The 23,651-nt window shown below is 43.0% G+C and overlaps 1 protein-coding gene across 2 annotated transcripts in view; it reads left to right on the top strand.

Annotated features, from left to right (window-relative positions):
* Positions 1 to 23,651, top strand: part of PHRF1 (PHD and ring finger domains 1) — a 32,137-nt gene that overhangs the window by 993 nt on the left and 7,493 nt on the right. The window contains exons 1-13 of one of the 2 annotated variants that reach the window (XM_068944704.1): positions 239 to 438; positions 7,213 to 7,327; positions 7,639 to 7,761; positions 8,936 to 9,159; positions 10,229 to 10,312; positions 11,331 to 11,452; positions 14,461 to 14,558; positions 15,067 to 15,239; positions 19,091 to 19,217; positions 19,587 to 19,723; positions 20,211 to 20,398; positions 21,263 to 21,382; positions 23,367 to 23,521. In XM_068944704.1, the coding sequence (XP_068800805.1) occupies positions 7,237 to 7,327; positions 7,639 to 7,761; positions 8,936 to 9,159; positions 10,229 to 10,312; positions 11,331 to 11,452; positions 14,461 to 14,558; positions 15,067 to 15,239; positions 19,091 to 19,217; positions 19,587 to 19,723; positions 20,211 to 20,398; positions 21,263 to 21,382; positions 23,367 to 23,521 (1,642 nt within the window). In that variant the 5' untranslated portion in view covers positions 239 to 438; positions 7,213 to 7,236. Of the gene's footprint in view, positions 1 to 238; positions 439 to 7,212; positions 7,328 to 7,638; positions 7,762 to 8,935; positions 9,160 to 10,228; positions 10,313 to 11,330; positions 11,453 to 14,460; positions 14,559 to 15,066; positions 15,240 to 19,090; positions 19,218 to 19,586; positions 19,724 to 20,210; positions 20,399 to 21,262; positions 21,383 to 23,366; positions 23,522 to 23,651 lie in introns of those variants that run through there. The other variant, XM_068944705.1, reaches the window with a different exon arrangement.

Consider the following 23,651-nt stretch of genomic DNA (forward strand, 5'->3'; position numbering starts at 1 on the left):
ACGGTACGGGTTACAGTTTATTTATTTATTTACTTATCCATTTATTTATTTATTTCTCCCTCCCCCCCCCCCCGGCACCGCCAGCCCTGTCAGTGAAGGACAAGGCGCCGCGGCTTCGAGCAACCGCTGCTGCGCCCCCCGCGGTGGTACGGCCCACCTCCCCCTCTCCTCCCAGTGGTTCCGCCCGGCGGCGCTCTCCTTCCCCCCCATCCGCCGCCGCCCGATGGTTCGCGCTGCCTGCCTGCCTGCTTCCCCCCCCACACACACTTCGCAGTGGTGCAGCCTCACCCGCGGCCTGACCCGGAAGCTCTGCCGGTCACTTCTGGGGTTAAGAGGGGCGCTTCCGGCCGGTTGGCCCGTTATCCCGGAGGGGGGGGGGGTCCGGCGATGTGAGCGGCGGGGCGGCCTGCGGCCCCCTCATCGCCTCCTCCTCTTCGCGTGAGTGTGCTGCGCCCGGGGCTGCCTCCTCCTCCTTTTTCTCCTCCTCCTCCTCTTTCTTTTCCGGTGGTGGCGTTACCGGGCCGCGGCCTGCGGCGGCAGGCGGGAGGGAGCCGGGCTTGTGCGGCTTCCCGCTGCGTTGTGGCTGTCCGGTGTTTCTATCTGCCTGTCTTTGTTCGTGTGTGTTCCTATGCGTGTGTGCGTGCAGCTGTAGAGCTGCATATGTAAACACATAATTATAACTCTGTGTAGATATATGTTTTTTTCTGCCCCTGCGAGACGGTGGTGGCGGCGGGAGGCGAGGCTGGGCGGTTGTCCCTGTGCGGCGAGCTAACTCTGCTGCAAGTGTCACCTAGGCGCTGTGAAAAAAAAACGTTTTAGGGACCTCTTTTGGGGTTTTTGTTTGTTTTTGTGGTTTTTCTTTCATTTCCCCTCCCGTTGTTTGTAGCGCGCTCGAAGAAGTTACAAACTGCTTATCACCTGACGGTGAAGTCAGCAGGCCCCACAGAGTCCGTGTAGACGTGAGGTTTTTCCACGCAGGCTTTTCTTAACGCATCTTAGCCTGTTGCAAAAGTGTTTGTGGCCTGATAAAAATATTCCTAAAAAGCTGCCCTTAAGGTGCCTGGGCTTAGCGCTGCGTTTCTCCCAAGCGTAGAGGCATGTCCGAGGCTCAGTACCAGTGAGGTGGAGGGGGCTGGTTGTAGTCGCTGCTTCTTGCAAGGTTTGTTACGTGGGCCCGCTGTTGACGTGTCGCAGAGGTGTGCAGCGTGTTCTTTTTTGCCTTGCAGCACAGTAGGTTTTGATGCCTTTTGTCCTGGTTATGTTATGTATGCGCCAAAAAAAAAAAGGAACTCACAAAAGTAAGTGCAAAGGATTTGTGGGTGGTTTTGTTCTTAGATCCTGACAGTAAGGGATGGCGTGAAAACCTGATGCAAGAGGGACCTCCCCAGTGAGGGGGGCTAGTACTAAGAAAAGAAGGGTATTTAGGAAGAAAACCATGGAGAGCACTGGAGGGGGTTGAATTAGCAACAGGGAAACTGGAGAAACAGACCCGCTGGGTTTTCAAAGCAGGGCGGCAGGGAAAAGGGGATTGCGCAGAGCGCGGCGGCGGCTGCCGCTTTTCGTGCGGGCATCCCCAGCGCCCCCTCCTTCTCTGGGTGAGGTGGCAGGCTTCGAAAAGGTCTTTGCCAAGTCTGTGCGTCCACTTTGTTTGTGCTGCTGAGTCCCCAGAGTGACCTGCTGCGGGCAGCGTGCAGCATTAACTCCCCGGGAAGTCTCGGTGGTCAGTTTGGGCCTGGCATTTAGGGCAGCTGAATTTAGGGTAGCGACAGACTAGGGGGAAGATACGCAGTTCCTCACCTACTCGGAGATTAATTTTCGGTGCCTTATCCATCAGTTTCTTAGGCACTTGAAACATTTAAGTAGCTGCATGGGCCATTCTGATAGTGGCATTTAAGAGTTAATCTTTTTGTAACTTAAACGGGGGAAAGTCGATTCTAAATTTAGATTTAGAGGGCTCTTTTAAAGCTCTCTGTGCCTGTTAGATTGGCACTGTGCAGCTCTGGACTGCAGAAGTACTACTGTCATTGGTTAATCTGAATACATCGCCTGCATAGTTTCTCTTAGTTTATATTCAAAATGTGGTGTTGGCAGATATTAGTTGTATTAGATCCAGATTCTTTTTCAACTATGTACAGTAGCGATTTTTACAAGTCACCTATACATTTTTTTTTTTCTTTCAGTGTAGCATATGAACTTGGAGTCAAAGCTGAATGGTTTCTGATATGTGGCATTGTTTCTCCAGGGGGAACCGTATAATTTGGTTGATTTGAAAAAACAAATAAAATAGATATGCTGATGAGGGCTGAAAGCGCTCATGTTGAATATTTTGTAGGCTTAAATTTAGTTATAAGTGCTCTTTGGAACGTGATTGCTCAATAATTGTCAATGAAATTAGATTAGTATTCAAAAACCTTACTGTGAGAAGATACAGCTGACTTCTGTTTTCCTTGCCTCTGAATAATCCTGAATGTTACCCACGTAGATTAAAATGGATGCCTGGGCCAGTGGATCTTCTGCTTTTAAAAACTAGCAGCTAACGTAAGAAGTTAGTGATAGAGGAATCGGATCGTGCTAGAAACGAAGAGCATGCGGCTGGAAGAGTCGCCTGCTATTGTAAGCCCCCCCCCTTCAGCTTCTCGCCAGATTGAGATGGGACTCGCTTCTGTTCTGCAGGTTTTTGGTCTGCGTAACTTCTGCTGGAAGCCTGCTCGCGAGCTTGGGAGCTTTGATTAGAAACCTTCACTCAACTTCTAGCTAAAACACGGCAAATTAGAATATTGATTTGTAGTAATGCGTAAGGTTCAAAAACCCAAACGTTTACTGCAGCGCTCGTTTGATTAAACACTTTTTCTGAGGGGAACGTTTAGTTTTCTGCGTTTAGAAAAAAACAAACAAAAAGCCCTGTTGCTAGTACAGGCTGAAGAATGTATTTGTAATTGCTATTTGATTGTACGAGGACAAATGACTTAAAACGTGGCTCGACGTAAAAACGTAGCCTGCCTTAATAGCAAAGGCCGGGCTCGCGGCAGAGCCCCTGCCATGGTAGACGCGCGGCACTCGGCCCCAAGCAGCCTCGGCCCTGCGGAGGCCCTGTGTCAAGGGAACCTAGCGTTGGGGGAAGAGCACTGATGCACGTCGAGTGACAGGGTGCCTGCCACGCACTTATCACTTTGATATTAAATGTTTTGTTGAAGAAGTGTTGCAAGGTTCTTATATAAAATGAATTGAAAATTGGGGACTTTTGGGGGGGAGTATGGTGCAACATCCTGTCCCCAGCGTGCAAGGTGTAATTTAGGTATTTAGTATTTAATTTGATTCTTTTACTTTGGGGTGTGGGGGAGATAAAGACAGGGTGGGGGAGGCCTTATAAAAGAACGTTGCAAATAACCGAAGCATTACTTATTTACATCTTAAGTCACGCAGGAAGGAGGAAATAAGGACAGTGAGGCGTAACGGAGAGGGCAGCCAGAAGAAAAGGCGGCTCTGAAGGCGTCCCGTGGCTGGAAGCAGGCAGCGTGTTGGTGGACCTGCGAAGACTATGTCGAATGGCTTCCTGGTGTCCCGTGTGCCCACTCGTCTCGTATTCCTGCTTTGTGTGCTGCGAGTGCCTGCGGAGGGACAAAACTATATTTAAGTAGCTGGAGCTAGCAGCGATTGCCCGTTCGTGTGTCCCTCGCGGCGTGCCGGCTGCGAATGTGCAAGTGATGCACCTGTCCGAGGGATTTAAATAGGCTTCAGTGAAAGGGAGGATTGAATCCAAAGACAAGGGATTTTTCAGCCAGTACCTTGCTTCTGGTGTTCATGCTCTTCCTGCTGGGGACACATCCTAAATTACTCCTTTTGAATATTGCTTTCACAGTGAGTTGTGGAAGAGAGGGGATGTCAGGACGCGAGGTCTTTACAGGGAGTTGTGTGAGCGGTGGGATTTTCCCCGTGAGCGAGCTGGTGAGCGGTGTGGGGGGTTAGGAACAGTGGTGAAGACTGGTGCGGCGCACCTCTGCGTGGCACCCCAAAAACCGAGAGCAGCTGTAATTGCTTCAGTTGAATGACCTTCGGGGACAACTGGTGGGTTTTCAGCAGTTCTGGTGTGTTAGAGGTGCGTAGTTAAGATTTGCCTCAGAGGAATGAATACAGTCTCCTCTTTGGCCAAACTTTTTGTTTTACGTGATAATAATAAAACCCCCTCTTCCCGATTTTTGTGTCTGCTGACTCCAGCTCAGGGTGGTAGGAAAAATCTTGATGTGATAAATGCTGTGATGAAAGTGCCGTTTTTTATACAAGTGGGTGAACTCTCTGAAGTACAGCATACACGTCTTGTGTTTCAAAGTCGTAGCGGTAATTTGTTTGGAACGTCTCCCATGAGAAGAAAAACTCTTGGACATGCTGCTTGTTGTTCTTAATATGTTACGTCGTTCTCTTCTGATGTGTATAGCTTTTCTTCTTAATTTCTTAAGAGCAGCTGCCCAGCTTTGAAAAGGTTGTTCATAAAGTTTAGATTCGTATTTGCACTGTTTGAAGCTTAAGACCTTAAATTCAGCTCATCGTGGTTGGTTTCTCCTCGTCTGCTCCAAACTCTCTGTGAAGCAGACTTTTCTGTTGACTGGACTTGGGGACTTGATTGCTTGCTGTGATACCGGACTCTCTTTAACTCCGAGTTCTGCCTATGAGCACAGTACAAGTTTGCGTTTGCAGCATAAATGCGTCGATTCAGGTGGTGGTCAGACAGGCTGATTTTTGTCTCTGTGCGTAAAGGATGTCTCCTAGTGAAGGAGCAGAGAGAAAAGAATGGGCTTATGTGGGGCAAGCAGCTGTTTTATTCCACAGCAGTGAAGTGAATAATAAATGCATGCCGTCTGGAGTTGTACTCATGTGACTTCTTTGGGAGTCTTTACAAAAGTGTCTGTTAATCAGGGCTTTGGCATATGGGAATCGTCTCTTGAAAAATTTCATAAAGGTGATCTTGTTTGCTTTCCTTGTAGCGCTTGCCTCTTGGCTTTAATGAGAATTGGGGAGTGGGGGAATGAAGATCGTCATGTTAGCAAAAATGAAGTCTTACCCGTGGCTCCATACCTGTAGCGGGTGTGGTGGTGACAGTCGAACAGGAAACTGCTGTATTCTCGCAACCTTCAAGCGGGGATTTGAGATAAAAAGAGGTTTTGAACACAGTCTGACTACAAGGTGGTGCTGCATAAGCTTTTGCGAAGTATGGCAGAAACATGCCTGCCGCTGTCGTGCTGTCAAACTCCTGCGGTCGATCTCTGCCCTGAGCTTTTTTGGCTGTAACTCTGCAATTAGTTCTCTGCTACTGTAACTAGTTTAGCATCTGAGAGCATATTATATAATTTAGTTTCAGTTTGAATAATTCGGACACACACGCGCACTGCTGAAACTTGGAGGATTCCTAATGGAAACTAGTGTTTCTTCCCATCCTTCCAGTTGCATCATGGAGTGACTGGCTTTTGATGAAACTGAGCATTTCTAGCCAACACAAACTATCTTTAAACGCTCCTGCTAACAGACACAAGTATAGCTAAAAGCTTAATCCTCTGTTTAGGCAAGATTCCCAGTGAAGTCAGGAGAAACCTTCAAGAAGAACCTGACTTTGTTGAAGCTTTTGGGTTTTTTTTAAATTTTTTTTTCTTTTCAGCTTTTTTTTTTTTTCTTGAGCGTTAAAGAGTCCATTTGCAGTTTAGTCTGGTTTGGTGAAGGCTGTGTTTTTAAGGCTCTTAAGCGTAGAGCTGTGCTACATGGCCCAGAAAGGGAGCGAACAAGTAAAGATATGCATCAAGAGCGCTTGAATAAAACATAATGTTTTGTTCCAAAAGTTATTTTAATATGCAGATATGTAATGTGGAGCAGGGAGGGTAGGAGGACAGGCGGCTGACTGAAAATTTATTGCCACGCTTGTAAGAGAATCCCGTTTCTTTTTCTCGTTTCGACATGACTTCTAGCTCCGTAAGTGTCAGTTAATGTAATTAACCCATGACTTGCTTATAGAAGCTTACAGCTGTCCTTGTTTCGTAATGCTTTGTAACATTGTATATTAAAAGCTATGGTTTTATTGTCGTTATGAATTTTGATCGTGAGACATCTCTCGGTATCTGTTGGTTTTATTGCCAATGTGCGCTAACGCACAGCGATTCGTTTGCTTGTGTTGATGTGCACCACATAGTCTCCTCCGCTCTGTGAGTAATAGTTGTGAGATCTGAGACTTCTGTATTTGTATTTCACGACAGAGCTGTGAAAAGGCCTTTCCTTTTAAAAAAAAAAAAAAAAAAAGCCTGAAATGACTCATATTCATTCCTTTTATTTATTATTTTTATTTTTTTGATTTGAGCAAGGTAGTGTTTTGATTTGACATGCGGATTGTCCTCTGGTGTGCACAGCATGTAAATTCTAATTCTGAAGGGAAGAGTAGATAAGAGTTTGGCCTCTATCAAAGGACATAGCAACATCTGGCCCCTTCCAGCTGTGCTCTTTATACGGACTGTGCAGGATGGTTTTAGTGTCTGCAGGTTTTCTAGTCTGACTTCCAGTGGCAAGCAAGGAGTTCCTTTCAGGTATGGAGATCCAACCTTTTCCTGTTGCCTACGAGTCCAAGATGAAGTTGAATCTTGCAGATAAACTGAGTTTTGCAAGTGGCTGGTTTCTCCTAGCTCAGTAGCGATCTGAAACCTCACTTAACAAGAGATGCGCTTGTCTGGAGGTCACCTCTGACTTGCCCTGGGAAAACAAATCAATGGTTTGCTTCCTCCTGTTCCTGGTAATAACTGCTTTTCAGCAGCACAAAGCCAAACAGAGTCCGCTGTAACTCTAACTTAAGTTTTGCAGTCAGAATGAGTGTTTCAAGGTGGGGAAAGAGCCACGCTTAAAGGCGTTTGCTCAATGCTCTTGTGGTTAAATCCTGGTTAAATTCTGCTTTGGTTTTCCACGGCGCTGTGGCTAATGCTGTTTTTCAGCCAGAAGGCTATTGGCAGTGAGGAAGGATCAGAAAGGCACAGTGTAATTGCCGTTTGGGGAACTAAGTTTTACAGTCTGGACCCCTGATCTTTGTCAGATAAAGAAGTGACTCGTGTGAGGGCCTTGGCAGTGGAGCGATGTCCGCTCTACCGTTCGCGTCTCCTCGGACGCGTTGATCGCTCTCCACTCGGCTGCTCTCTGCTGTGCTTATTTAGGTCATGCATCGTCTCACTGGAGTCTGCTTTCTTGCAGGGAGCTCGTTCCCGATGTCCTGCCATGGATGATGATAGCCAGGATGAACTGATAAACAAGAATGCTGCGCTAGGCAAGGGCAGGAGGCAGAGTCTGACGCTCCTCAGTGAAGCAGGTAAACGCAGCCTCTCCTGTTTAGAGGAAGTAAAGAAGTACTTGTGACCATTTATTTCTTTTTTCCCTGAGAAATCTTTTGTTTCATCTCCTAAATTCTGTGTCTTGAACTGTTGACGTACTTCACGGAGTTGCTCAGAGGTGGCAGCTTTGATACTACTGAAAAGTAGTATTTTTCCCCTAGGAAGTCTGACTTTTCGCTTTACATGTAATGTGTCCTCAACAGGAATTCTGTGTCCTCCACTGTTCTGTCTGTCTGGTGTTCACATATCAAGTAGGTACTTTCTCCTTTCTTGCTTTTCCTCTTTAAAGAAAGCAATGGTGGGAATAGCTGTGATTCAGAAGACGATACTGGAAGTGAGGAGGAAGATGACGACACTGAGGAAGAGGGAGGTGAGGAGGACAAGGAAGAAAGTGAAGATGAAGAATTAGAAGGTAGGTCTCTTAACGGATCTTTACAGAAAGAGTGGGATTAAAGCTGTGCTTCCAAAAAGTGGCCATGAAATGTAAATCCACAGATGCTCTTAAGAATGAGCCTGGTCACTTTTCTGATGCTGCTGTTTCAGACTCGTGCCCACATCCTACAATAATTAACAAACAAGAGCAATATGCCCAAATTTCTAGGTTTTTAAAGCATTTGTGTGTCTGAATGCTACCTACTAGGCAAAGTGTTGTACAGATAGTAGAAGTGAACTTTGCAATTTCAACTTTTTTCTACTCAGGAGGGAGCAATGGTGGCTCATACTGTTTCCCCCACCCCCACTTTCATGCTTTCATGAATTTCACTGCTTTCATGAAAAGCGGTTTTTTTTTGGTGTAGGTTTTGTTTTTGTTTTGTTTTTTAGTTTGATTTTTGCATGGAGCCCTAAAGTGAAAGTTGTGATGGGGAGTTTTATAAATTGCTATTACTCTTAAACCTTGAGAAGGGGTGGGGAATAAAGACTTTTTTTTTTTTTTTTAGCTCTTTTTAAAAAAAGAGTGTGGATATTGCTGGAATTTATTAATTACAATGAAAACGTAGTCTGTAGATGCTCAAACTTCAGAAACTGTTGCATTCAGTTATTATTTGGATAGATACGAATAGAGTTTTTCACCAGCACATCCTGAAGTTTGCTGTGAAGGCAGGAGCACAGTTTTCCAAGTTACTGGATAGATTGACTTGAACGCAGACTAAAAAGCTGACAGCAAGTGCTTCCGGTCTTCTGGAGCATCTATTCAAAAAAGCTGAATTCATGATAACTTTGTTCTTACCCCCAGTGCTTGGTGGTAGTATGCCATGTCGTACTATCTTGTCATTGTGATTATCTGTGGTTTTTCAGCTGTTTGTCCTTTTAATCTCTTGCAAGACTAGTCGCGTTATCAGGCCTTTTTTTTTTTTTGCCAGAATAATCCAGTGCTTTTTACTGATGGGATTTAAAAAAAAAAAAAAAAGACAAGAGCTGTTGCCTCAAACTGGAGAAGCTGTGCTTTGTCCCTGCAACCTCACAAAATAAGCTTATTTGGAACTCTCTGTATAAGCTAGTGTCATCGTCCTGTTCCCCTCCCCACCGCTGCCCCTTACTGAAACTCTTTAGCACATGAAAGTTGTTTTTTACCTCTCATTTTTAAGATTGTGAAGATGATGATGAAGAAGAGGAGGAAACAGAAACTGCTGGGGAGGGAATGACAGGTTCTCTGAAATTAGAGCCGCGCATAAATGGAGCGAATGTCTCCTCCGATGAGGATGGTGAAAACTGCCCAATTTGCCTCAACACGTTTAGGGATCAGGCTGTTGGAACTCCTGAGAACTGTTCCCATTACTTCTGCTTGGACTGCATAGTGGAGTGGTCTAAGGTAAGCCGTTTTCTTCTTTCTTTCCTGTGGCCTTCTGATGTGCTCTGCTCTCTCTCCCCTCTGATCACTCTAGTCTGTTGTAATCAGAGGAGGGCACTGTAGTATTTATCTGCTTTTTTTTTTTTTTAAGCTTTTTTTTTTTTTTTTTTTTTTTTAACCCATAGACTTGGGTTACTGCTTTATTTGGCAGGATTCATGTTTGTGGAGTGTGAATCTGTTTTTCTTGTATCCGTCTTGTTCTGTTCTCTGAAAGTTCTGCTAGCCTGGAGTGGTAATAGTAATATCATTTATTTTCCCAGTTTGTGTTGAGCTTTTACTAAGTGAGAAGCAGGGTTTGGACCTAAAGGCAGTAGGTAAAAATACATGTCATTATCCCATGAACAGGTGTGTTTTTAGGCATGTAAAATTCTTGTTGTCAAGTCAAGGCAACAGTAATACTGGTATTCTGCATATATGCTTACCTCTTGTTGACTTCTGTGTTGCGGAGGCAGGATCGGTGCCCGTTGCTACAGTGAACGTTTAAACACAGGAAAGACGTAAAAGAATGCTGACTAAATCGGCAGGTTACTCCGAAATCGATGTTTTTCAGTCTGTTATTTGCCATCTAACTAACGTAGTTCAGATGATCATAACCCAGATTGAGATTTACAAGAAAACTTACTATGCCTGAAGCAGTACCCGTGGTAATATTTTAATAAATAAATCGGATTTTTTGAAGAGATTTGTAAGTTGTTTCAAATTGCTTATTCTTCTAAAAGAAATGAAATGCCCTAAAACGTGAGCAGTGTTTCAAGGGAATGTTTGGGAAAACCTTGATGTTCCTTTGGCAACTGAGTAATAATTAAATAATTTGAGATACCTAATAAATGCTCTTTTAAAAATGCATGTTTTCTCTGATCTGATAGATTGTTTATGAACCAGGCAGGTCAGATGTAAGTACTTGACATGTCAAGACCAACAGCTGTTAAAAAGCTTACTATGTTAGTAATTGAAAAATTCCTTTTTAAAAATCAAATTGAGAACTGTACTTACAACTGTATGGGAAAGATAAACATATTTTTCTTCTTAGAATGCCAACTCCTGTCCGGTGGATCGAATCCTCTTTAAGTACATTAGCATTCGGGCACGTTTTGGTGGTAAAATCTTAAAAAAGGTAAGCTTTCTACTATAGTAAACAGAAAGTGAAACTTCCACAAAATAGCTGTCAAAGGTTTAAATTTCTAGCATGCTTATCTGATAGGTGGTATCTGTATGAATTATTTCCTTCCTATTTTGAGACAAACTAACTAACAAACTTTCTTCCTTGACCGTGTTTGCTGTCGTATGGTGTATGAATTGGTTTTCATAACCACCTGTTTTGCATAATGGACACTGGACTCTAAGCTCTTCTCTGGAGCCTGCTCATAAGGAGAAAATGCCCAGCCTGCTGCAAATGCTGTTGTAATACAAATAGGAAGAAAGTAGATTAAGCATACTTGATCTCTTCCTTCCGTCTTGTCATCAGCTATATTGTGTAATAGTTAGATTTGTAAGAGGAAAGAGACAAAGCAGTAGTCCTGTTCTTAGAGGCATAAATTCAGTGTGCTGGTGGTCTCTCGCAAAAAAAAAAAAAAAAAAAAGGACAGTGACAGCTCCTCAATAATGTCAGGAACACGTTTTGTCTTTTGGGGATCGTTCGGGGACCTTTAGGAGTTTGCTTTCTCTTTGTAAACGTATTATTTATTATTACATGTTTGCGTTGTAACAGAAGTGGAATTAACATTTGAATCTTAAAATAATTTAGAAAAAGTGTAGTTATTTATGTGAGGGGACGAATAACTGCCGTATCAAACCCATGTCAGAAAAGTGAGAAACATTCAAGTTTACTTTCTTTTTTTTCTTTTAAACTACTTTCAATCTTATTTGGGAATGTTAGTTTCATCTGTTCTTACAATGCAGTTTTCTAAAGTTCTCAGTGTCTGACTTAACATAAACAAGGAAGATAGTTGGGATAGTTGGTGTTTTTCAAGTATTTGATTATGTTCTGGGTGTGTTGCATGAAATAAGGTTCTGGTATATGGCAACTGTTTTGGTTGGTTCACTTCTAGATTTTACCGCAGTTACTGTTAATGCAACAATAGATTTTAGAAGTGACAGGTTCCGCCTAACATGTGGCGCGCTCTCTTATTTAGATTCCTGTTGAGAACACAAAAACTCAGGGTAACGACGGAGAGGATGATCCGACCTTCTGCGAGGTGTGTGGCAGAAGTGACCGCGAGGATCGTCTGCTGCTGTGTGATGGCTGCGATGCAGGGTAAGAGAAGTGGAAACGTATATAGCGCCTGTATGATTGCAGACGGTACTGCAGGGCTGGCTGGCGTATGGTCTGCAGGCTAAATCTGGTCTGTAGGCTGCACCTTGCTGCTCTCTTCGGGCTCGTCATGCAGGCAGACATGCATCCTGTGTGCTGATGTTCCCAGCATGACGGATCTTTTTCTGGTCACGTAGGGGTGTACGTGTAGAGTCCAACAAACATTAACGCTGCAAGTACAGTCGCCTGTGTGGGTGGTCTACAGTTCTGTGACCTGATGTGCTAGCAGCCCTCCATCAAGTGATCGGGATGTCTGCGCTCGCCCTCGCAGTGGGTGAATGTCTGGGTGCACGCGAGGACTCTAACACAAATCTTTATGTCCCCTTGAGGGGGTACATGCCTTATCCCGGTTGACTGGGCATTAGTGCTGTGCGAGAGAAGTGCTGAAGGCTTGCAGCTTCATGAAATCTTGAGGTTTTCTATAGCCACAGCTATTAAATGGTTCTCTTGTTTACTTCTGTCTTCAACTTTTTTTTCTGGATTGATAAAATAACTTGAAGTGTTTCAGTAAAGGCACCAAGACACTTGAACGTGACTTTGGGTCTGCAGTCTTCTGCTAGAATTTAAAGCTATTACACTGTCTTAATCAGTCTTGCAACGCTGTCAGTTTGACAATGTCAAAACGCACCCATTGCATGAAACAAGATACTTGCTTGCAACAAGTAGGCAAAATAATCTTTAAAAAATGACTTGTAGCAAGCTTAATTGACATCTAGTAAGTCTAGTTTTATCTTTGTGTTCTGTAGTCTCCATATAAATTGATTTGTCTTCTGGAGAAGAGACAAAATCAAGAACAGTAAATCCTGTTAAGCATGTCATCAGAACACTGAGAGAGTGGTCTGAAATACTTGAACTAACGCAATGTTTCATTAGTCTTATCTGACCTCAAGTCTCTCAGTTCTTTCTGAATCAATTTGTTTTGTTTTTTTCTTTTTTTTTTGGTAAAACAAATACCACCTTCCCTTTCTATAAAGTAAGTAACGTGCTTTCTATAAGGTTTGGCATTGAGTTTTGTTACAACAATTAGGTTTTTCCCTCTCCAGGAGACAGGAGGATCTAAATATCTGTTGTAATAGGTTCTCTGCTGTCCGAGGGTTTAGGGCTGAAATTCTTTACTTGTCCTTGGGAGCTGACATCATGTTATGACCCATGAGATGATCTAAAATATGTATAATGAAGCTCTCGATAAAAGTACTTTTTAACGACGTTAGCCTGAACTTAACAATATTACTTGTCAGAATACTACTTTGGGGAAGTTATCTCATCCCTGGTAACTGGCAATTGGAAAAGGAGCTCTTTTCTCCCAGACAAGGAAAATACTCTGTTACTCCAGTTTTTAAGTAATGATTTATTGCGAACAGTGGTTTTTTTTTTTTTTTTTTTCAATCTTTTCTTGCCTCTGGAAAAGAACAGTGAAAAATTTCTTCTGTTAAGATGTACTCTCTTATGCAAGAGAAACGCAGTAATCCATTTTGTATTGACAATTAATATATTTTAGAATAAAAATGATGTTAACGGTCTTGACAATTTGGTTGTAAATTGAGTTTAGTAGGGACAGGTTTTGAAAGACAAATCTGAAGCCGGGGTGGTGGATGGAAGGAAAATTAAGGGCGATGTTCTCCCTGCAGTTTTTTGTGTTGCTGGGAGATGAGATTAGAGTATCAGATGGATGCTCCTTCCCTTTCCTTGCTGTAGGCACTGCAGTGTGTTACCAGACAGTGAATTCTCATGGGGAAATGAGAAAGAGCTTCACTCTTCTCACTTGACTTGCTTCAGTGTGAATGCTGCGCTGTATCAGAAATAACCTGAGGGTTTCCCTTTCTAGAAAAAGGACAACAAAGTTGGTTGTAGAAATGCTGCTAATTTGAAGCTCTTTACTTGAAGGCCGTGGTCTCCCAGTGTTCCCTGGCTGGGCACGCTGGCCTTAGCACTCAGTTTCCGTGGGAAGCACCTCACTTACTTGATAAATCTCTCTTAATTCTTTTTAGCACTGTAGCTTGAATATGATTTGTTTCCCCCCAAAAATGCCATTCTATTGACACATGTAGCTTTGGATGCATCTTATCTGCTGCAAATGGAACAAGTTATGGAACCAAAGTTGGTAGTGCTAAAAAGCTTTTCTGGATAGCTTCTCTGTAAGTGGCTGATGAGACTGTTCAGTCTAGCTGTTCAGTCTGTGAGGCAGAGAAGAACACTCTGAAGCGTATAACTAAGGGAGCGTCAGGCTCTCTTCTTTCCCTATTTGATCAGGATGAACACAGTTCTCTGCAGGGTGTTTTAAAGGCTGTGTGGTTAGTCTGCAGTCCTGCAAGCGGAGTTATGTGAAGCCCCGTGTCTGACCTAAACTCTGAATCCTAGCTTGTGCGCTTTTGCAGAGATCCCTTTGGTCAGGTGCATTCTTCATAGTGCCCAGTACATATGGGATGCAATGCATGTGTTCAGCATATCAAGGCATTGCAGGTGACTGTGCCTCATATGCGAAATAAAGTGTTCGTTAGTACCAGTTACATTAATACTGTCCCTGTTCCAGGGAAGCGATGTTCCCAGGTCATCTCCCAGTGCTTTGACGTTCTCTCTCCTTTCTCTTTGCTACCGTCGGTTTTGGCTCTGTCTGCACGCTTGTTGTAGCTTGGGTTCAAATACCAAGCAATCTAGGAAACAATGAGGGCAAATGCACTTTTCTTAGCTCTTTTGAGCCTAAAATGATCAAAATATCACCTAGAATTGAAGACCCTGGTATAACTATCAGGTAGGGTTGTTTCTTTGGTAGGGATTGATAGAGGCAGATGCATAGATGGCAGTTTCAAGCGTAAGTAAATGTCTCTGCGGTTGGGGTGGTCACCTTATATAGTGTGTGGATAGAGGTAAAAGGTGTCCCTCCGTGGTAAGGAGTACACTGATTACGTTTTCTATTATTATTATTGTATTGTATTGTATTTTTTCCTCTCTAGGTATCACATGGAATGCCTTAATCCACCTCTGAGTGAAGTCCCTGTAGATGAATGGTTCTGTCCAGCCTGTGCCCCCATGGGCATCAGTGCTGCTGCAGGTAAGAGGTTGGTGTTGTCCAGTCCAAAGAGATATTTTTCTCTTGATTTAGCAGACATGAAACAGGTGCTTGAGCTATTTTAAAACAGTTGTTTTGATAGACATCATCTCTTGAATTTATTGTCTGAGAAGGGGTTCTTGTTTACTAAGGTTTTGATCCGCAGTTACAGACTGTGGAATTTCTTCATATAAGCGTTCTTTAACCTTCCTGAGGCTAGCCCAAAAGCTTAATAAAGTGGGATTGTATTGCATTAGAGGGAATCTATTAGTATCCTGACCTCGGGCTGCTAGGGTAGCAGCCACTAGTGATACCTGGAAAATCCTCTTTCTGGGTTACAGTCCGAAGCAGTGGTGCTAGTGTCTATGTTTGTTCCCTTTTAAGAGGATCGATCGCTTCTGCATTTGGAGGTGATTGGTGTTAAGAAAGGGAACGTTGATTTCTTGTCTGAGATTCTTAGAACGCTTTCACTTGTAGAAAGATAAATGACCCAGGCATCTTTTCTTTCAAGATACAGATCATGTGAGCGAAGAAGAGGTTGCTGCCCTTGTGGCTGATGTTATTCCTACCACTAGTAGGCTACGCCCTCACGTCCGAACCCGAGCTATAGCCAGGACTCGGCAAAGCGAACGAGTCAGGGCAACAGTGAACAGAAACCGGATAACAACTGCACAACAAATTCAGGTATTTAAAAGTATTTGTTTAATGAGCCTTTGGAAGAACCTTGTGGAAGAGCTGAAACAAGTCCCCAGCTTCAACAGCTAAGCAGTCTGAGTGTTGACTGTCCCAATAAAATGGCTAGTAGGGGTATGCGTGTGTATGTGTGTTAATTGAGGCATAGCACAAGTGGCCGTGTGGCACGTGACCAAGACTTTCTAATTAGACAATTGCAGTACCTTCCTCCCTAAATCTGCATTTTTACCACCTCAATCATGAGTAAAATTTTATTCCTATTCCCAGAGGATGTTAATTTGCAGTTTTTGTGCCACTACTAGCTTTTAGCATGCTTCTTTAAGAAGACAAGGCCCGTTCATTCAATATCTGTGTATTTGCTTGTGTCCTTCTACCCTCTTTCCAACAACGTCTTAACCTGTTGGCTTACTTCAGCCAAATCGGAGAGAGAAAGTTCATGTTTTTAAGGTTTCTGTAGTTGTGCAAATCTGCATCTTAGAGGGGAGGCACAAATTCTAGTACCCTCACTAATGTTGCAGCGTGAATTCAATCACGTTAATAGATACCAGAGAAAACTACACAAGTACCCCCAAATACCCAGGCTCCGTAGTAGTCTTTTGCTCATGGGACTACTTCCTGAAAAAGTAGGAACAACTCAGATGGCGTTGGCTGGAATAATTAGGGTCTTTTTGGTATCAATTAGTGCGCTGCAAAACAAAAGCTTTTAAACCTGGCAATCTCCTGCCTAGTCTGCCCTTTGGCTTTAGCCAAAGTACTCTACCCTTCGCTTGCATTAATATTAAAAGCCTTAATTCTCACTGGAGCTGTGACTTACTGTAAAAGCAGAGCCTGTAAATAACCTCCTCAGAACTAGTAATATGTTAACAGCTTCTTCATGTTGTTGCTGAATTTACTAGAAACACATGAAACATTAAAAGCTCTGAAAGCAGGCCTGACATAAGGAAAAACTGAGGACAATCAACTATGGGCACATGTTGCCCATAGAGATGTTGGAATCTCTATCCTTGGTGGTTTTCAAGACATGCCAGGAGAAAAGTCTAGTGACTTTGTTTAAATTTAGTCTTGACCCAGCTTTGACTAGGAAGTTGGACCTCCTGAGCTGTGGTCCTCAGGGACGCCCTGGGGTGCTGTCCAGACTCCATGATTCTATGGAAATAAGCTTTTTTCATCTGACAAAAACATAATCAAACCAAACTTGCATATATTAAGTCAGTTCCTTCCAAAGGTAGGAAACGGTAGAAAAGAGGGAGAAGGGAAGAACAGATAAAACTAAATGTTCTTCAGGTCATTCAGTTGGCTGTGGATCTCCAGTCGGGTCTGGTGCAAAAGCTGTCCTTGGTGTCTGAAGTGCAGCAGGGTGGGTAAGACTGGGAAAAGACTGAACTGGAGGCGGGAGGTCTGTTGGATTAAGCCTTCCGTTAATTTCCAGTTGTAAAGGTCGGGGGAGAAAGAAAACAAAAATAAATTTAAGATCTCTGCAGTGCCTCAACTTTGTGCCCAACTTCCTAATATTCTGTAACTTTGGGAAGAAAAATTAAAGACGAGCGTATGAGAAGCAAAACAAAATGCTGAAATCTGAGGAAAAGGGACGTTTTCTGTTATCATCTTACTTTTCTGCCATCTGGAAAGAATAGTAGACTGTTAATTAGCTCTCCAGATTCTACCTGTTTGATTTCTCATCAAAACCATTATAATGGGAGGAGGGAAATTTGTAGCAAATCCAAATGATCTTAACTGAAGCAGTAAATAGATTCTGAAATTTGTTCCTTGAGTGAAGATCTAGCTTGCCTGGGGTTTTCAGCGTAATCTTTTTTTTTGAATGATTTCTAGGACTTCCCCAGAGTGTGTTAGTAGTCCTTAAATTCATTACCTCTTCCATGGTGGAGGCCGTCTTATTTGGATACAACCCTCTCTCTCCAAACCTAGGCCTCTTTACCTCAAGTTTAAAAGAATTAATTAAAAAAGAAAACTTGATCAATGGTTTGATGCGTTCTTGTTAAGCGATTGATTGCATCCAAGTTGTCCGGGCTGTATGCTTAAGAAAATCGCAGGGGAAGAGCATTGTTTGAGGTGAAAGGCTTGCAAGGTAACTGCCTAGTGCTTTTCTTTCTCTCCCTACCTGTTGTTCTAGAAATACAGTGTGTAGCCGTCTCCCTGCAGATGAGAGAGGTGGTGCCCGGGGACTTTACCGTTGCATAGTAGTGCAAGCCTGGGTGCCAAGTACTTCCCATTCAAGAAGCCCTTCCCAGCTCCACTTCTCAATCTGCAGAGATTATTACAAACTATACCTAGAAAGGTACTATTACTTACTTCACTTTGTCTTTGAATAAATAAAGGCACATTTTATTCTAGTTCGTACTTTAAGTTGACTGAAGCTTAACTCTACTGGTTAAAAAAGAGAGCTTAAGCTGTTGTCCTCAAAGCATACAGAGAGATGGTGATATCAGTTTCTTGGAAAGCTCTAGTATTTGGAAGGCAGACGGCTTGTTTTGTAATGCATATGTTATTCTGTACATGCCTAAAATAGCAGTGGTTACCTAGACACACTATTTTAGGTCCTTCTAGGAAAATAAGTATTTTTAACTAGACTGATATTCAGGGCTTCCCTTATTTCATCCTGTCCTCCTCCAAATTGAAGCAGCTTCTACAGTATCCGTTGGCACCCAGAATACTTTAAAACAGTGGCATCCTAATAAAAACAGCTCAGTAAAAATAGTTTGGAGCATGCATTAGAAACACTAAGAAACACATGAGAAACACTAAGAGCCTTGTGAAAATTACTGCGATGTTAAGATGAATTGAACCATTTCCGCCGGCATGTTCTATTTTTGTCTATTTTGCAGTCTGATGCTTCTCTGCCACCATGAGATGCTTTAAAGCAGTTTTCTCCTAGTTTTTGTGTCGCTATATATAACCTGATGCATGTGCTCCTGTAGAAAGCAAGCCCAGTGAATGATCTGCATCATCAGAAGCATCTTGGCATCTACTTCACTCATGTGAAACTTATCAGCACCGGATACATTGTAGTTGCTTGAATAAAGGAGTAGAAGAAACCCTTTATGAATGTGGTTGATATAAGCATGTCACTTAACCTAGTTGTGTAGAGAAGACTGCTCTCACCCTTTTCCAAGGAAAGGAAATTGTGCTATGTCGGCTCAGCCAAGGAGGCTTTGAGTTCACCTCTTTAGCCTGGTGCTTCAGACTCTGTACACTGCAAACATGTTTCATCGTGTTAACTGTGGCTGACCCCGTGTCAACCTACAGAGGGAAGAAGAGTTTGAGCCCTGTAGGAGCAGCCCCTGATTCCCGTAGTTAAGTGATGCTCTGAGGTGGGGGCTTGCGGCTTCCATGGCAGTGAGATCCTTGAGGTGCGTGTCTGAAATGCCACTGCTCGTGGTACAGCCTCTGGACAAGTCCACAGGGCATTAGGGTAAACACGACCTAAAGAATGAGGTGCTTGAGGTAGAGGACTCGTATGCTTTTAGCTTTTTTGTCTTTGCCTCTATTGGCCTTGCTTCGTGAGGAGACGGAGGTTAGCTGAGCGGGTCTGAGAAAGTTCTGCTGTGTGAATGTGTGGGATTGTTTTCATTACAAAGAATCTTAGACTAGCCGTGATCTGTAGTGCTGAGCGAGCCTGAAAAGCAAGGTCAGGTTCTGCTTAATGTGACTCTCAATAGGTGAGAAAGGTGACCTAACTGCTCAACTGGCACCTTGGTTTGTGTCGGGAGATGTCATGGGCACTTTTCACTTGAATCTGAAACCCATTTTTCATCAAATGCTTTTATAATTATCTTGAAGCTGATCTTTACCAGTAACGTGTAACTTCTAATCCCACATTGCAGCATGTGCCGAGGTACCTCATGTCCTCTCTTCTGGATGAAACAATTGAGGCAGTTGTGGCAGGCCTAAACACAGCCGTCTACCAGCGACCTCTTACACTGCGGACTCCAAGGCAGAAAAGAAAAACAGGTACGGGCACCAGAAGCCTTCTGTGGTTCCCATCTGCGAAAATAAAAGCTTTGGAAAGGAAAGCCCACGTCATACTAAATACTCTAGAGCAGCTGTAGCCTGCCAGACCTCTGCAGCTACACAAATATGCCACGTGTATTTTCTTCCCTTTCCAAGAAGTAGGCCTGTTCAGTTTAAAGGTCACTTTTAAATCCATTCTGATGGTTTCAGTTGTTCTGCTGTGCTGTTTTTTATACTGTTGCAGCGCACTGTAGATGCCTCTGTTTGAGCTGCTTTGTGTGCGTGCTCTGGGGATGTGAAAAAGAGAGTACAGGGTAGAGTGCGTTGCCAGCACTCAGCCGGGTACTTGATTACCTTTCGTCCCATCAGGTAGGAGGAAGAAAGTAGCAGGCAAAAAAAGAACTCCGACAAAATCTTCTGTTGGGAAGAAGGGTTCAGGAGCACAGTTGAAGAGACGCAAGCGTTTGAAGAAGAGAAGGGGGAAAAAGAGGAGAATAAGATCACAAGTGAGTTTCTGCTGGTATCGGAATCTCTTCCATTTTTCAGCCACCTGACCTATAAAAGCAGTACTGCATACGGGGTTCAATGGGAAAATACTGTTTTATAATGATAGCAGATAACCTCTTTCTGTGGAATGCAGATTAATACAGATTAAGTTAAAAAAATATTTTAAAACAGCACGCTATTTCTGCTACAGGGTGCCGTAGCCTGGAGTTGGTAATAACCCGATCACTGTACTTAGGTTAACTGTAGAATTTGGAGCTTTAAACACAGGACGTGCATCTACCCTGACATGCTTCCCAATCTCAGCCAGTGAACTATGCAGATAAGGCAAAATTGAAGTTAAAATAGTGCTTCCAAGCTGCCATAGCTTCTTAGGGCTATTTCTTTAAGTACATTTTTCTCGTAAACCATTCTAGTATATTCCCGTACTGACAGAAGCTTGTTTTGCAAAATGTAGATCCAAATAACCTAATTTCTTTATCTGTGCAGGTAAAGAATGAGGTTACCACTCGCTCCCGTATTGCAAGAACTCTTGGTCTTGGTAGACCCGTGCGTGGAGCCTCGATTCCTTCTGTATACAAACCAACGGAGCCCTCGCTTGGTCTTATGAGAGCAGATATCGGTGCAGCTTCGCTGTCGGTGTTTGGAGATCCCTATGAATTGGATCCTTACGAAAGGTAAGATAGCTTCAGATTATGATCGAGGACCTGATAATTTCACAAGCATTGGTGTGTTGTGTGTGCACGTGAATATTTGAAACCTGGCTGTTGTGAGATTTAGGAAGCTGATGTATTGGGTTATATTTTGGAAAAGAGCTTGTGACTTGTTTCAAATAATACAAATCTCAGGTCTGAAGATGACTTTGGTCTGAAGACAGCTTTGGATATGCAACTCACGATAATGTATTGGCCTGTTTTATTTTTTCTTCCCTCCTTGGCTCTCTTAAGAGGTTTGTCAAAATGATAAGCCTCATAATGAAAACCTTGGATCAGGTTTCTGAGATTATTCAAAGGCCAGAATCCGAAGGAGTCAGACCTTAATCAGTCACTTATTTTGACTAAAGATAGCCAGCCTTTTAGGTATACAGAGCGCAAGTAATTTAATGTAGAATTTGATAGAGCTCTGGAATCTTCTATGCTGCTTTTTCTCCTTCTTCCCTTTTCCAGATATTTTAAGTGAGGTAAAATCTTACTGTGTCATAGGCTTTACTCTTAAGCCCTAGATTTTAGAAGGGGAAGCTGAGGAAAGGGATCTGAAGTTAGTGTTGCTGAAGTTTAGTTTTCCACTCAATAAACCTATTTGGCTGTTTTTCGTTAGGACGCTGTCTACTTAATGTTTCTACGAAAACCTGCATTTGAATCTGAGTTATGCTGTCCTATTTACTTAGCCGCAGAAAGCAAATATATTGCAGAAGTTGTCTTATGTATATATCTTAATAAAACAAATAATACTTAACCATATCTGTTCTAGTGAATTTACCTACTCCATCAATTTCACGTGAAAAATCTCACGTTTGTGTTTTCCATTTGTTTTACCCACAGTAACGAAGAGGTTCCAGCAAATCCAGATTCACCAGTGAGCGCCAAAAGGAGAGTTCTCTCCCAGTCAGCACTGAGGTCTCATCGTCCTGTAGCTAGACCCGTTTCTGTAGGACTTCCCAGGTAAAAATCTTTCAAGTGGCATTTTTCTTGTTTTGTTTGTTTGTTTTTAATTATATAATTACCCTAACAGAAAAGCGACCTTGGTGATCGTTCAGGTTTAATTTTTTTCTTACTCTGAGCATTTTGAACATGTGCGTGTGTGTGTGTGTGTAGGGGGAAGGTATACATATATAAATAAACATAGCATTTTATGCAAGAATTACTTTATGTTGAAGGACTCGCACTTTTTCTTCCTTAATAGCTTTAATTCTTCCATTGAAGTTTCAGACTCATCTTTCCACCCTAATCTTGGCTCTTTTCACTTAGCTTGTGGTTTTAAACATACTAGTGGGGTTACTAAGCAATCCCTAGACTCACCAACTTAAAAATCAGCTTGCTTATTTGAGAGGGCAAGGGAATCTAGATATGGCCTCATTTTGTGCTTTTCAGGGCCAGTTATTGGCCAGCCCTGAGTGGTGGGGTGCAATTGCCTGCACATCCAAAGGAGGAAATGAGGAGTGTACTTGCATCACCCAGTTCCTCTGCCGTTTGGAGCTCAGAAAATTGAGATATGACAGATATGATTGTTTGCTTTGAACTCTCAGTTTAGCAACTGCTTCGCTGTCTGACGGGTGTCTGCGTTATGGGACTGGGGATGTTCTGTTGCAGCTGAAGGAGGCTCCAGCCAGAGCAGGCACCGAGGCAGCGATGGGCTGGCCTGGGCCATGGGACGCAACACGGAGGAATGGGACGTGGGGGGCAGGAGTATGGCAAGGAGAAAAGGGAGAGGGACAATGGCCAGAGCAAGTATCAACAGAGTTGCAGAAAACAGCAAGGCAAGGGGACCCGAAGAGCTGGGAGAAATGGAGGGCTTGGCTTAACTGAATAGAGGGTGTGAGAGCTATGTTCTTTCATTTATCTGGCTTACAACAAGAACTTGTTTCTCGGGATTAAGACAGTATATTTCCATGATAACTTGGAATATTCCTCTGCTTTTCCCATCTCTATCCTGAAGGAAGCCTTTCCTTGTCCTCTCAAGTAGCCTGAATAGCATGTTTTACAGAAGGCAGAACTATTTAGCTGAAATTCAGTTTTTCTGGAGTTATGATTTGCCTGGAATACAGCGAGTTTCTCTGTCTGACCTGAGAGGCCAGTGCTTTCATCCTTCCCATTCTGTCTTTCTGCTGTATGCTATTATGGGTTTCTGGTATAAATTCTATTCGGAAAGCTTGCTTTGTTGCCATCCAGAAATGAAGCACAGCTCCCTAGAAGACTTGAGTCTACTGGTCCGTTGATATGTCAGAAGCCTTTGGTAGCTGTTTTAAAAAAACATCAACACGCAAGCAAACAAAAAACAAACAAAAACCCCTCAAACTTCTTTAGTCTTTTTGAACTTGGCCTATAAAATAGGAATCCAGTAAAACCATGTTTCGAGAACAGAAGTTATAGTTGAAAACCATTTCTTAAGACTGAGTAATGCGTAAAGGGGAGTTTGTGCTCCCCAGTGTGGGGGAGCACTGTTGTTTTTTCAGCGCAATTCCTGCTATACTGCGCTCTTAAATACCCTACCAATAGGCATCTATGGGAATTCTAAAAATTGATGCTAAACATTTGGTTTAAATTGCCTTTTTTTTAATAGCAGTGTAGGTCTGAGGAATAGACTTGTGATCCTGAAAACATGCTGGAAAGTTAATCTTGCTATATAACACAATGAGTATTACTCTGAAGATTAAAAGCATTTACTTACCAAAGGTTTCTGGTACAATTATGTGCTGCTTTCTTCTGTGATGTTCCTGCATGAAATAACTAAATGCTGGAACTTCTATTTATCGGAGGGAGGTGGGAGCTGAATGACTCTGGTTAAGCCAAAATTATAAGTGAACTTCCCTGGCTGACTTCTGTTTCTGCCCTTGATGCTTGATTTTGGTTTCTTTTTAATGTAACGTGTACGTATAGAACAAGTGCTGTAAGAGTAAAGGAAATATAACCCCTCTGAAACATGCAGAAGCAGTGTACCTGCCTTGAGTCTTGATCAAGAAGCAGAAGCTGCCCCTGTGCCTGACCTGCTGGGAAGTATCCTGTCTGGACAGAGCTTCCTCATGATGAGTAGTTCGGATGTGGTCATCAACAGAGATGGCTCACTGACGGCGAAGAAGGCAGGTAAGGGTTCGGTACTTCTGTCGTACTGGAACTACGCTGTATTATTCACATCTGCCCTGTCCTGCGGGCTGTGATGGATACTCTTACTGAGCGATTGGATATGTAGGAAAGGAGCACTCGATGCCAGCAG

Source organism: Struthio camelus, chromosome 5 (assembly GCF_040807025.1).
Source record: "Struthio camelus isolate bStrCam1 chromosome 5, bStrCam1.hap1, whole genome shotgun sequence".
NCBI lineage: Eukaryota > Metazoa > Chordata > Aves > Struthioniformes > Struthionidae > Struthio > Struthio camelus.